This window comes from Hemiscyllium ocellatum, chromosome 10 (genome assembly GCF_020745735.1).
Source record: "Hemiscyllium ocellatum isolate sHemOce1 chromosome 10, sHemOce1.pat.X.cur, whole genome shotgun sequence".
In the NCBI taxonomy this organism is placed as follows: Eukaryota; Metazoa; Chordata; class Chondrichthyes; order Orectolobiformes; family Hemiscylliidae; genus Hemiscyllium; species Hemiscyllium ocellatum.
Window position 1 is genome coordinate 14,257,490 of NC_083410.1, and position 15,443 is coordinate 14,272,932.

At 42.2% G+C, this 15,443-nt stretch overlaps 1 protein-coding gene across 3 annotated transcripts in view; it reads right to left on the minus strand.

The window, feature by feature from the left end:
- LOC132819345 (FERM domain-containing protein 6-like) overlaps positions 1-15,443 on the minus strand; it is a 72,421-nt gene that overhangs the window by 21,703 nt on the left and 35,275 nt on the right. For all 3 annotated transcript variants that reach the window (XM_060830803.1, XM_060830800.1, XM_060830802.1), the window contains exons 4-5: positions 7,413-7,492; positions 6,526-6,602 (exon numbers count right to left, since the gene is read on the minus strand). In XM_060830803.1, coding sequence (XP_060686786.1) covers positions 6,526-6,602; positions 7,413-7,492 — 157 coding nt within the window. The remainder of the gene's footprint in view (positions 1-6,525; positions 6,603-7,412; positions 7,493-15,443) is intronic.

Genomic DNA, 15,443 nt, shown 5'->3' on the forward strand with positions numbered 1-15,443 from the left:
GGGTAGCACGGTGGCACAGTGGTTAGCACTGCTGCCTCACAGCGCCTGAGACCCGGGTTCAATTCCCGACTCAGGCGACTGACTGTGTGGAGTTTGCACGTTCTCCCCGTGTCTGCGTAGGTTTCCTCCGGGTGCTCCGGTTTCCTCCCACAGTCCAAAGATGTGCAGGTCAGGTGAATTGGCCATGCTAAATTGCCCGTAGTGTTAGGTAAGGGGTAAATGTAGGGGTATGGGTGGGTTGTGCTTCGGCGGGTCAGTGTGGAATTGTTGGGCCGAAGGGCCTGTTTCTACTCTGTAAGTAATCTAATCTAATCTAATTAAAGCCCCAGAGAGAATGGAAAGGAGATTTATTAGAATGATACCAAGAGTGCCGGATCTTAGACATAGGGAAAGATTGGAAAGATTGGGCTTATTCTCCTTGGGCCAGAGGAGATTAAGAGATGACCTTACTGAGGTTTTCAAAATTATGAACAATTTAGAGTCATACAGTCAGAGTTGAACAGCAAGGAAACAGACGTTTTATCCAATTCATCCATGCCAACCAGATATCCTAAATTAATTTAATCCCATTTGCCAGCATTTGGCCCATATCCCTCTAAAGCCTTCATATTCATATACCAATCCAAGTGCCTTTTAAATGTTGTAACTGTACCAGCCTTCACCAATTCCTTTAGCAGCTGGTTCCATACACGCACCACCCTCTGTGTGAAAAAGTTGCCCCTTAAGTCTCTTCTAAATCTTTCCCCTCTCACCTTAAACTTATGTCCTCTAGTTTTGGACTCCCCCACCCCAGGGAAAAGACCTTGGCTATTCAGCCTATCCATGCCCCTCAAAATTTTATAAACTTCTACGAGATCACCCCTCAGTCTCTGACATAGCAGGGAAAACAGCCCCAGCCTATTCAGCCTCTCCCATTAGCACAAGCCCTCCAATCCTGACAACATCCTTATCAATATTTTCTGAACCCTTTCAAGTTTCACATCATCCTTCCTAAAGCACGGAGACCAGAATGGCAAGCAGAATTCCAAAAGTAGCTTAACCAATTTCCTGTACAACGGCAAATATGATGATTTGCCTTTCCAAAATGCAGCTACTTATCTAAATTAATTTCCATCTGCCACTCTTTAGTCCATTGGCCCATCTGATCAGGATCCCATTGTACTCTGAGGTAACCTTCTTTGCTGTCCACTACCCCTCCAATTTTGGTGTCATCTGCAAACTTACTAACCATACCTCCTATGTTCATATCCAAATCATTTATATAAATGACAAAAAGCAGCATACCCAGCACCAATCCTGTGGCACACCATTGGTCACAGGCCTCCAAGCTGAAAAGCAACCCTCTATCCCTACTTTCAAGCCAGTTCTGTATCCAAATGGCTAGTTGTCCCTGTATTCCATGTGATCAAATCTTGTTAACCAGTCTACTATGAGGGGCCTTGTTCAATGCTTTATTGAAGTCCATATAGATCACGTCCACCGCTCTGCCCTCAACAATCCTCTTCATTAATTCTTCAAAAAACTCAATCAAGTTAATGAGACACAAGCTCCCACACACTATCCCTAATCAGTCCTTGCCTTTCCAAATACATGTAAATCCTACCCCTCAGATTCCCTCCAATATCTGCCCACCACCGCTGTCAGTCTCACTGGTCTATTGTTCCCAGGCTTTTTCTGAACCACCTTTCTAAATAGTGGCATCACGTTAGCCAACGTCCTGTCTTCCAGCACCTCATTTGTGACTATCGATAATACAAGTATCTCAGCAAGGGGCACAGCAATATCTTCCCAAGCTTCCTACAAAGTTCAGGGTACTCCTGATCAGGTTTCATGGATTTATCCACCTTTATGCATTTTAAAATATCCAGCACGTTGTTGTGGTTCTGTTCGTCAAACTGGGAATTTGTGTTGTAGATGTTTCGTCCCCTGTCTAGGTGAGGATGTCACCTAGACAGGGGACGAAATGTCTGCAACACAAATTCCCGGCTCGGCAAACAGAACCACAACAACGAGCACCCGAGCTACAAATCTTCTCACAAATTTTGAATATCCAGCACCTCCTTTTCGTATTATGGACATTTTTCAAGAAGTTGCTATTTATTTCTCCACATTCTCTGTCTTCCATATCCCTCTCCACAGTAAAAACTGATGCAAAATATTCATTTAGTATCTTTCCCATCTCCTGCAGTTTCACACATAGGCTGCCTTGCTGATCTTTAAGGGGCTGCCTTGCTGATCTTTAAGGGGCCCTATTCTCTTCCTTATTACCCTTTTGTGCTTAATGTATTTTAGAATACCTTTGGATTCTCCTTAACGCTATTTGCAAAGCTATCTCATATCCCCTTTTTGCCCTCCTGATTTCCTTAAGTATGTTCCTATTGCCTTTCCATACTTCGGGGGATTCGCTCAATCTCTGATATCTGTATCTGACATATGCTTCCTTCTTATTCTTGACCTAAATCTCAATTTCTGTAGTCATCCAGAATTCCCTACAAGTACCAGCCTTGACCTTTACAGGAACAGGAACATTTTATCTCTGGTCTCTCATCTCACTTTTGAAGGCTTCCCATTTTCTAGCCATCCCTTTAGCCGCAAACATCTGCCCCCAATCAACTTTTGAAAATTCTTGCCTAACTCCACGAACTGGTTTGTCAGTAACTAGGTGCCACAATTTCAAAACTGTCAGCAAGAGAGTTAGGAGTGAGATGAGGAGAAACTTCTTTATTCAATTGTTAGTATTTGGAATGCACTGCCTGGGAGAGTGGAGGAGGCAGAATGCATTGGAGGTTTCAAAAGATGAATTGGATATATATTTGAAAGTGATTAACCTAGAGGACTACTGAGGTAGAGTTGGAGAAAGAGACTAGCTACATAGCTCTTTCAGGAGCCAGTATAGACACAATGGATTGAATGGCCTCCTTCTAGAACAAAGATTAGTAGAACACAGGAACAGGACCTTCACCCTACCAAGGCTACACTGACACATGATATCTTTCTAAATTGAAAAGCTTTGCCTCTACATGGTTGGTAGCCCTCGATTTCCTGCCTATTCATCTGTCAAGGTGCCTCCTAAACATTGCTTTGTATCCATCTCTATTACTTCCTCTGGCTGTGCATTCCAGATACTTACCATCCTCTGTGTAAAAAAGCTGCCTCTCACATTTCCTTTAAACTCACCCTCTTTTACCTCAAACTGTCATTTTGTAACCGATATTTCTATCCTGGGAATAATCTCTGACTATCCATTCTACTCTCTCATATTTTTGTGAACTTCTATCCTTCATATTCAACTGAAAACAAACAGAGTTTGTCTGATCTCTCCTCATAGCTCATATTCTCCAAATTATACAGCACAGAAACAGACCCTTCATCCAACTCACTCATGCTAACCAGTTTCCCAAACTAAACTAGTCCCATTTCATAGAAGCTGAAATAGCCGCACAAAGGCAGGTATCCCATCACCAAGTCACCCTTCGTTTACATGCACACATTGGCTCTGGCTAGCTAGCTCACAGCGGAGACTCTTGTTTATATAGAATTAGAGGGGGAAATAATGCAATCATCTCCCTGAACAACTTCAGGATAATTCCCTAACACTCTTGTTTATATCTGTCAGCCCAGGGCTCCCTGATTGGCCCCTGTTAACAACCTCAATCAAGAATCTCATTCTATGAGATCCACCTGGCCCTTGTTCAAATCACAGTAGAATCATAGAATCCCTTCAGCATGGAAGCAGGCCATTCGGCTCATCGAGTCCACACCGACTGTCTGAAGAACATTCCATCCAGCCTCACTCCTCCCAACCCTATCCTTGTTACTGTACACTTGCCAAGGCCAATCCACCTAAACTGCACATCTTTGGACTGCAAGAAAAAACCCATGCAACCGTGGGAAGAATGTGAAAACTCCACACAGACAGTTATCTAAGGATGGAAATGACCATGGGTCCAGGCGCTATGAGGCAGCAGTGCTAACCGCTGAGACATCGTGTCCCTCCAGATGCTTGCACCAGGCCCATATTCCTCGAAACATTTCTTACACATGTGCCTGTTCAAGTGACTTTTAAATGATGTAAATGTAACTGCATATGCCACTTCCTCTAACAGTTCATTCCATATACGTACCACCCTCTGTGTGAAAAAGTTGCCCCTCCAGGCACTTTTATATCTTTTTCCTCTCAACTTAAATCTATGCCCTCTACTTTTGAGCTGCTGTGCCCTAGGGAAAAGCCCTTTGCTTTTCACCTTATCTATGCCCCTTATATATGATCTTATAAGTCTGTATAAGGTAATCCCTCAATCTCCTAAGCTTGAGGGAAAAAAGTCCCAGACTATCCAGTCCTTGTTTATAACTCAAACCTCCTTCTGATAATGTGGTGTGACCAAAACTGTATGCAACATTCCAAATGTGGCCTAACTAAAGTTCTATATAGCTGCAAAATTACTTGCAGATTTTTATACTCTATGCCCCATATGAAGCCAAGTATATCATATGCTTTCTTGACCACCTTATCCATTTGCGTTGCCACTTTCAGGGAATTGTGATGTTACTGTGGGTACTGCCAATTAGTGTCTACTTCTCTTCTGCATTCAATCTTCCACAATGCATCACCTCGCATTTGTCCAGATTATACTCCATCTGTCATTTATCTGCCCAAGTCTCCAGCCTCTCTATATCCTGCTATATCCTCTGGCAATTCTTCTCACAATTTTCAGCTCCCCCAACCTTTTGGTCACCCACAAACTTATTCATCAGGCCACTAATACTCTCCTCCATATCATTTACATATACTACAAACAACAGGGTGTCCAGCACTGATCCCTGCGGAACACCACTGGTCACAGATCTCCAGTCAGAAATACACCCTTCCACCATTCCTGTCTGTCTTCCATGACCAAGCATGTTCTGCATCCACTTTACCTAGCATACAAAAAGTTTGTACAGGGCCCCAACAATATCCTCACCTGCCTCCCTCAGTATTCTGGGATAGATCCATCAGGTGCCTGGGGACTTGTCTACCTGAATGTTTTTCAAAACACCCAACACCTTTTTTATATTGACATACCCGAGAATATTAAGATACCACTCCCAAGACTCACCACCCATTATGTCCTTCTCCATTATGAATATCAATGCAAAGCATTCGTTAAAGACCTCAGCCACTTCCTCCGGCTCCATGGAAAAATTCTCTCCTTTGTCCTTGAGTGGGCCTACCCTTTCTCTAGCTATCCTCTTGTTCTTTACATCATTTTCAACCCATTGGGATTTTTCTTAACCCTGTTGGACAAGGACATTTCTGTCCTCTTTTAGACACTTTAATTCCTTGCTTAAGTTGTTTCCTGTTTCCTTCATATTTTTTGAGAACTCTGTCTACCTCATTTTCCTGAACCTGATGTAATGCCTCCTTTTTGTTTTTGACTAAGCCCTCAATTTCTCTTGTCATCCAATGTTCCCGAATCTTACCATCCCTTATCCTTCATTTTCACAGGAACATGCTGATCCTGAACACTAATCAACTGGCTTTTAAAAATTCCCACACGAAGATGTGGATTTACCCTCAAACAACTGTCCCTAATCTACATTCCTCAGTTCCTGCCCAATACTGTGGTAGTTAGCCATCCCCCAATTTAACATTTTCACCCAAAGACTACTCTTATCCTTTTCCATAAATAACTTAAAACTTACGGAATTGTGGTCACTGTTCCTGAAATGCTCCCCCACTGAAACTTTGACCACTTGACCAGGCTCATTCCCTAATACCAGTCTAGTAACGTCCATTTGGAGAAAGTGAGGACTGAAGATTCTGGAGATCAGAGTTGAAGAGTGTGGTGCTGGAAAAGCACAGCTGGTCAGGCAGCATCCGAGGAGCAGGAGAATCAACATTTTGAGCGTAAGCCCTTCATCAGGAGTGAGAGTGGTCCATTCCCAAGATGGACTATTTACAGATTGTTTCAAAAAACACCCTGGACATACCTAACAAATCCTGTACTGTAAAATTCTACGATCTATAATTCTAATACCTTTTCCATTGTACAAGAGTAAAGTGCTGATTGGTTGGCAAGTGGATTCTGATTGACAGAGATATTGCCAGCATTTAATGACTATTGACAGTTAACTGCCAGACTTTGTTTAGAATTCAAACCAGGTAGATGGATCAAGGGCATGTTTCTTTCAATGTGCAAAGATCAAGGCCCTGAGTGTTAATGTGTGCAGCTTCCAGTTGCATGAATGCGCTGATGCAACCCCATTGATCATCCTCAATTGGCTGTCAGTGTAAGGGTTGGTGCTTGTTGCAAACTTTCTTGATGCATACAGGACAAAAATCTTAGCAAATCGTATCTTTTTTCAGCAATAGCGAAGTATATACTCATTACCACCAGAGTCTCTTTATTTTCATAGGAAAATAATTATACAGCAATTATTTTGTTATGAAGATTTGACCATGGAAGAGTGGTGTGGAAATAGTCACAGAATAGATGCACTCACTTTGTTTACAAATTTAACAACGTAACAGGAACTCTGTACCTCATTACTTTTCCATTTTCAACGTAATACTGCACCCTGAAACAAACCATGAATGGAGCACTAAACTTTTCATTGTTCTGTTTAAAAAAAAGGAAAAGGGGAACAAAAAAAAAGGCAGTGTTACTAGAACATAATAATACATTTCTGCTGAGATTAAAATTCCAATTTAAACCTAACGTACAGGAGTGGGGAGGGGGTAGGGGCTGTTTCACATAATTAGCTTTATCATCTGCTTAGTTCAGTTTATGTTCTCTACTTCTATATACCTGGTTTGATTTGGAGTAACATTTTTGGGTCTACTACATTTATAAAGTGCCTTTGCTATTAACAAACCAATCCAAGCATGTCACATTGGGGATAAAGTATCAGAAGCAAGATTACAAAAGGCGATCAAAGATGCTGTTGAATTGACAAGTGGACAACAGACCCAAATTCACTCCACATCAAAACCTCACAGTCTTGCAGCAGATTTGGATCCAATTTGTTCAAAATGTCCAGTGGGGGCCAGTTAGCTCAGGTCGTTAGAAACCAAGAGTGTGGCACAGAATGACATTCAGGTTTTGACCTCTTCACCAACTGCCCTGGTTCATGGAGGTCCTGTTCCAGGACCTCTGCCCCATGCTTAATGGAATAGGGCCCTCAAATTATGTAATCAATTGTCACCCTCTAATATCCATAGTCTTATGTGATTATCTACTGTTCAAATACAAAGATATACAAAATTATTGTGCCACTGAGTTCTCATTTTTGTTTTTAAAAAGGTACCTAGTGACAGCATTTCAGTTGCAAAACAAGACACACAAAAATCCACAAATCAGGCAAACATAGTAATTCAAAGTAGGCTACACAGTCACAAGTCAGAGCTGCCAAATAATAATAAAGCTTACTTTGCTCATTTCTTTCTTCCATTCCTTGGGGAAATATTTAGTGAGTTTCTGTTCCAAGTCCATGAAAACATGTTCATTGTCTAAAAATGTGAAAATAAACACCTCAATTACTCAGGATGAGTGAAGGACAATGCAAGCCGAATTGCTGAGCAGCATAATGTCACAATGTGAACAAGAAGTCACTTTGTAAATAACAGATGTGTTAAAATGCTCGATAAATCCATCTTGGCTGGAATGCTTTCTGCAACTAGCTCATATTCAGGAGAATGAATGGGTGTGGCAGTAGTAGTGAATTGGGGAAGCATGGAATTTAGAATTTTACCCTCGCCCCAAAGTACTGTTGGCCAGGGAAGTGAAAGATTGTTGGCAGCTTCTGTGGAACTGTACACTGTCAAAAGCAAAAAGGGAGGAGCAATGAAAAACCTTTCCCTGCCACTCAAAATGTGCTCCACACTCATTAGTCACTCATAAGCTATTTCATAAAACCTGTCACTGCTTAACCTGTACTCAGTCCTTTTGCCCAGTAGTTTTCTTGGGTCTGTTGAAATCCTTCTTCTTAATCCTAGCAGTATCACGGGGCAGCACGGTGGCTCAGTGGGATGGCACAGTGGCTCAATGGTTAGCACTGCCAGGAAGCCGGGTTTGATTCCAGCCTCAGGTGACTGTCTGGGTGGAGTTTGTACATTCTCCTCGTGTCCTCTGGGTGCTCTGGTTCCCTCCCACAATCCAAAGATGTACAAGTTAGGTGGGTCAGCTATGCTAAACCGCCCAGTGTTCAGGGATGTGTAGGTTAGATACATTAGCCATGGGAAGTGGGGAATGGGTCTGGGTGGGTTGCTCTTTGGAGGAATGGTGTGTACTTGTTGGGCTGTTTGGCCTGTTTCCACACTGTGGGGATTCTGTTAAAAAAACTCTTTACGTGCTCATTTAATCAATCATATCAACTTCCATTACCCTTAGTCCCTTCTGATTTATCCCAGCAATACTTCTTTAAGTACTTAATGGTCTATTGAACATTTCGCACTAAAAACTAAATATTTTAAACTGTAACATAATTATGTCACACTTTTTTGCATACCTTCCATTCCATTGATATTAATCATCTAATCCTAAATCATCCTCTTCGCAAAAAATGCATCCAAGTTAGCACTTTAGCTGCTTCACAGATGAATAGCAAATCCTGCAGAACCTCTACAGATAAGTATACATCTCCGTTTTCTCCTGAATCTTTCCCAGAGACTGTCTAGCTAATTGCACTGTTCTACAATTATCATCCCGGCCTTGTAACAGGCTTCCCCGACAGAATATTTTGCAGCACTCCTCTGCTTTTGTTTACGAGCCATGAGCACCATCTGTCAACAGGAGGTTCTTTTACACATCACCCTCCTGATGACACAAAGCTTTCAGCTGGTTATCCTATAGCCCAAGGGAGATTCATAAGTAATTAAGTAAAGCAGTCAGAATTGGAGAGCACGGTGCATGGGAAAACACAGAAGCGAACAATTCAGCACACTTCCGATTTGCATACGGACACAAATTCCCTTTCAATTTGACTTCCAACTATTCAGAATTCCAAATCCACAATCTGACTGAAAAATCAATCCACCTTATCGAAGCAGAAAAACAGTTTCCAGGCTTTCACTGCAAATTAACTGATTGACCAGCAAGTGTTTCTCAATGAGCACTTTAAAAATTGTGCAATATTAAACTTCCGTCAAATTAAATTCTTGCAATGAAGTAGTACCACACAGGGCTAGAGGCACCTGCATACCATCTCCAATGTTTACTGCACAGAAGGAGGCCATTCAGCCCATCATGCCTGTGCCAGTCAACAAAGATCTGGCCAAGCTAATCCAATTTTGGTCCACAGCCCTGAGGCCTACGCCAACACAAATGAATATCTAAATACTGCTTCAATGTTCTGAGGGTTTCTGACGCCACCACCCTTTCAGGCAAGAAAATTCAGGCACCCAAGTGGAAAGATTTCTCCTCAGCCTCCTTCTCAGGAGTGATGCAGAGATGACTGTGATGAGCAGGATAATCACCCTGCCAGAGTGGCAACTGACTGGTCATCACCAGATGGGAAAGGAAGGCCTTTGAATAAAGGAGCAATTTCAAGAGCAGGTCATCTACTGGGTGGAGCAGAGATCCTGATGGACAGAGGCTGGTGGCAGAGTCTTGTTGCCCATTGCCCTGCACTGGACTGGACTGGACTGGTTTCAAAAGGAGCAGTCTAACAGAGCACTGAATTTTCCATCCTTCAGGACTAAAACTCGTCAAAAGACCAATAAATTTGAACAGGCAAGTCCCAAATAATTCAGCATGAAGCGTTCACTTCCTGTGGACATGAAGAAGAAACCAAAGACACACTGACCTGTATTCCATCCCAGTTGTCAAATATCATATCATTCTGTATTACTCTTACCACCATTTCTCCAGCTGCTATTGTTATACATACTTAACAAGTAAGCTGACAGCGTGTTCACCACTTTGAATTGCTTTATAATTTAAATGATTAAAGCACCAAAATCCACAAGGGACAAGGATGGTCTCAGTTTTGATTTCTACTTTAGTCATAGACTCCTACAGCACAGAGACAGGCCCTTTGGCCCAAACTGGTCCATGTCGAACAAAGTGTCCATCAACGCTAACCTCATTTCCCTGCACTGGGCCCATGTCCTTCTAAATCTTTTAGTTAGCAGATCTCATCTAAGGCTGAAGACTAAGGCTAGCATCTAAGGCTAAGAGGGTGCTGGAGTTACCTCATTAAGCTGGAGTAAAAGAACAGTAAAGAGAGAACATTTAAAATACCAGAGTCAAAGAGTGTAATGCAGGAAAAGCACAGCCTGTCAGGCAGCATCTGAGGAGCAGGAGAGTCAACAAAGGAATTCCTGAAGAAGGGCTTATGCCAGAAACATCAACTCTTCTGCTCCTCGGAAGCTGCCTGACCACTGTGCTTTTCCAACACCACACTCTTCGACTCTGATCTCCAGCATCTGCAATCCTCCTTTTCTCCCAGTTGATTTAAAAATACCAGCCAATGTTCCTGTTCCTACCACCATCTCCTCATCCTTACTCTGAAAGGGAGCACGTAATAATGTCACACAAGGTTGGAATTAGATTAGATTACTTACAGTGTGGAAACAGGCCCTTTGGCCCAACAAGTCCACACTGACCCTCTGAAGAGCAACCCACCCAGACCCATTACCCTACATTTACCCCTTCATCTAACACTACGGGCAATTTAGCATGGCCAATTCACCTAACCTGCACATTTTTGGACTGTGGGAGGAAACCAGAGCACCCAGAGGAAACCCACGCAGACACGGGGAGAATGTGCAAACTCTGCACAAGTAGTTGCCTGAGGTGGGAATTGAACCCAGATCTCTGGCACTGTGAGGCAGCAGTGCTAACCACTGTGCCACAATTAGACTGATGTCAAGACTGTGTAATTATAAAATTATACATTTAGTAAAGATGGGCGGCACGGTGGCTCAGTGGTTAGTACTGCTGCCTCACAGCGCCAGAGACCCAGATTCAATTCTCGCCTCAGGCTACTGTCTGTGTGGAGTTTGCACATTCTTCCCGTGTCTGCGTGGGTTTCCTCTGGGTGCTCCAGTTTCCTCCCACAGTCCAAAAATGTGCAGGTTAGGTGAATTGGCCATGCTAAATTGCCCGCAGTGTTGAGTGAATGGGTAAACGTAAGGGAATGGGTCTGGGTGGATTGCTCTTCAGAGGGTCTGTGTGGACTTGTTGGGCAGAAGGGCCTGTTTCCACAATGTAAGTAATCTAATCTAAAAGAAGGCAAAAATGGACACAATTCTGAAAAGTGAATCCTAGAAGTCACAAGATTGTCCTTTTTGATTCAATACAGCAGAAAAAAAACAAGCAGACTAATGCTTTATCTCAGAATTAACCACAAAGTGATATGTTTAGAATTAAATGAACCTTGGACAATGACTCCTTGTAGCATGAGAATTCAAAGGTTCTGAGAGAGAAAGAAAAGGAGACAGGAAGGACATTGGAGAGATCTCCAGCGTAATTGACCTTGTTTTATGGAACAATAATTAACCAAAGTTAATACAGCAGCCATATTATTTTGACTGTGGGAACATAAGACATGAGACCATTTTGTCAGAACTTCCCAGGATGGGAAAATGAAAAACACCCTCAGAAAAAGAGTTTTTAGCCATGGGGATGACAAAGAGAAAGACTATCATAAATCAATTGCTGTTTTCCCAGAAAAGCACAGATGAACAAAATGTACCATAACCACATAACCTATGAACAACAAGAAACCTCCCCTCTCTCTCTTTCTCAAAGCCTGATATATTTACTGAGTCTACCTGTACACAAAATTTCTAACTACTCAACCACAGAAACCATCACATCTCTGACTGCAAGTTCATCTCAGAAAGAGAAACCTTCAAGCAAGTAAAGGCCTGCAACAATGGCAGACTGACCTTACTTTTGTCTTCATAAGCATATTTTCTCTATCCCATTATAGGAATATAAAAACAAGAGCAGGCCTTTCAGCCTTCTGAGCCTGTCACAGCATTCAATATTGTCCCGACTGATTTATCATTTCAATGCATTTTACCCACCCCATCCCCACAACTCTGACAGATTTGATTCCCACTGGTGTACAATCTCTTACCTTAAACAGAGTCAAAGACTGGGCTTTCACAGCTGTCTGAGTTAGAGAATTTCAAAGTTCATAGCCCTCTGAGTAAAAAGGTTTCTCCTCATGTCAGACCTAAGTGGCATCCCCCTTATTTTTAAGTTATGCACCTTGGTTTAACCAGGGGAAACATCTTACCTACATCTACCATGGCAATCCCTTTAAACATTATGAAATAACATCTCATTCTTCGAGACACCAGAGAATACAAGCCCAGTTTATCCAATCTCTCTTCACAGGACAGTCTCGCCTTCCCAAGAACAAGTGTGGTGAACATTCACTGCATTCCGTCTGCGGCAATGGATTCCGCACTCCAGGTGCGGAATAACTAAGCTCCTATACAATTGAAGCTAGACTTTACTACTCCTGGATTCAAATCTTCTTGTGAAAAAGGCTAACATTCCACCAGCCTTCCTAATAGCTTGATGTACTTGCATGTTAGTCTTATCGACAAGGATACCTAGTCCATTTATACATCTACACTTTTCAGTCTCTTACCATTTAAGAGATACCCTGCTCATCTAGTTCTCCTATCAAAGTGGATAACCTCACATTTCTCCACATTATGTTCCATCTGCCATTTTCTTACCCATTCACTAAGCCTGTTTGAACTCGACTGGAACTGCCTTATCTCGCACACATTTCCACTCATTATCCACAATCTGGAAATACCGTACTACACTTGGTGCCCAACTCCAAATCACTGACATTGATAGTGGGACCCAACTATTGATCCTTACGGTGCCTCACATATCAGGCTGCCTTTTAACTTTTTTAATCTTTGTACCTGGACTTTAGCTAATCACTGTACCATTTTAAAAGAAAACTTCAGCAACTTTCATTATTAGTTGGTTATAAAATAATTATTGATCTGGGTTAAAACTAAAGTTTTGCTGTTGGTAATTTTAAATGGGAACACCCCAGAAGATAAAAAGCAGGCTGAATGAGGGAAATTCATGGAGCACTCTGTGGAAATGCCTGATATAGTTGTGACACTGATCTACAAGGACCTTGTGATTGAATATTTAGGTTTACATATAAAGCATGACCTTTTGACTGGGAGATCAAAAAGATGACATAGCTAATTGAGCCATACCCTACAAAGAGTTATCGTTGTCAGCAGAAGGTAGGTCACTGAAAATAAAAAGGTAAAACAAGTCACTGTCTTAAAGCAACATGATCTACAATGCTATTCATTTTCCCTGATTAAAGGAATGCCATCTACATTCCAGACTTAATGAACATATCACTGAGCTTCATACTTGTAGTGAGTTGTGACAGAAGAAAATAACTTATTTTAATAATAGCTATGCAACTTGTTTAACTTTAAAGAGCTTTAAAATTACAGCCTCAGTAACATAATATCTGAAGTTGTTAAGCACTCTCTGACATACAGATATTGTCTATCAGAGAGTTGTCACAGTACTTTGCAAATTCCACCTCCCTAGGTTCAAATTCAAAATTCAAAATGTTGTCTCTTTCTTTCTCCAGAGTCATAGAATTCCTACAGTGCCGATGCAGGCCATTCAGCCCATCAAGTCACACCAACCCTCCAAAGAGCAATGCTACCCCTGCATTTCCCATGGTGAATCCACTTAATCTTCGACGTTATGGGCAATTTAGCATGGCCAATCCACCTAACCTGCACACCTTTGGATTCTAGGAGGAAACCTATATAGTCACAGGGAACATGCAAATTCCACAGAGACAATCTCCAAGGTTGGAATCGAACCCAGGTTCTGGCACTAGGAGGCAGCAGCGCTGACTGGTATACTACCATGCCGCCCAGTTCTGTTGCCTAACCTGATCCAATAAGTAACACAGACCCAAAAGGAGCAATTTGGTTATAGCCCTTGTTCTGATTAATAGAACCTGTGGTTGTGTCCTGTAATATCCTGAAAGTCAAATGTGGAAGGATAAGCCTTTATTTGGAATACATTTTTCACAGAATGTAGTACTGCTGATATATGTCTCCTGACTCTACCCATTTCTTGGCACAGTAATTGTCTTTTGAAATATGTGCTCAAGCCCTTTTGCAGAACCGCCTCACTGTGCAGGACTCCTGTTTAATATAGATACTTTAAAATCAACTTGTAATTACACACCTCTGGAGCTGGTGGGGCTTGAATCCTTGCTTCCTGGCTCAGGGGCAGGGACACTACCACTGCACACAACAGTTCTCACTCTATGTGCTCAAGTAATAATCCAATTCCCCTGCACGTATGTAACTTCAATTGACACAATTAACATGTCCTATGGCCGAAATAGATCCCAGTTCAATTCCTGCTCTATGCTGAGTACCAGCTCATTACTGCAAAGGGAATAGGTCACAGTACTTGTCAGTTAAAGAGTATTACAAAACAGCCAGAGTTCTTGCCAATGGTTGCTGAATAAGATACATCCCTGCTGAAGATTTTGGTAAAGACAAAATCTGGACTGGCTGTAATGTGCCAAACAAGCAATTGCAAATAGGCTCACACACGCAGAAAGGCAACTCAAACAATACCCTGGAAGGGGACATGTTTGTGGTACTGTTCACCCCAGCAAAAGATTCAAAAAGGGTCAAATTTATGTTTATACATTTCCCCAAATCATATTACGTAGGCTTTAAAGTCAGAGTGTTTTGGGAACTTTAAATTCAGCCCCTCACACCTGCCGCACAATTTCACAAGAAATAAGCAGATATGTACCTTAATTGCATGTTTCAGCCAGCCTCGCCAGCCCATATAATGTGATACAGGCCGAGGAGTTGAGAGAATGGTGACTGTGCTAAAAGCAATTCATGTCATGACTAGTCCAGGTGTGGGGTGGATTTCTCTGCCTCTGTCTGACAATGCCACCTTCCATAGAGGGAAGCCTTAGAAATATCCACCTTTTCCCTCTAAAAAGGATTCCCCACTACTTTGGTTGACAGCCATGTTCAATTCACCTTCCGCTCTTTTACTCTCACCTCTTCCCTTCCCTCCCACAACAATGATTGGGTCCTCAGGTCCTCACTTACCACACTATCAGCCTCTGCAACCAATAGTCTGTAAGGCACCATTTCCTTCATCTCCAATGTGATACCATGACCATACACATATTGCCCTCCCTTGTCAACATTCCACAGGAATTGTTCCCTCCGGGACACTCTGATCCATTCCTCCTCCATTCCCAACACCCCTCCCACTGTATTTTTCCATGTAATCACAAAAGGTGAGCATATGTCCTCCTCTCTCCAACGTCCCAGATGTACCTTCCAAGTGGGGGAGTTATTTACCTGTACTTCATAGAGTCATAAAATCCCTACAGTGTGGAAGCAGGCTGTTCAGTACATCAAGTCCATGCTGAACCTTAGAAAAACATCCCAC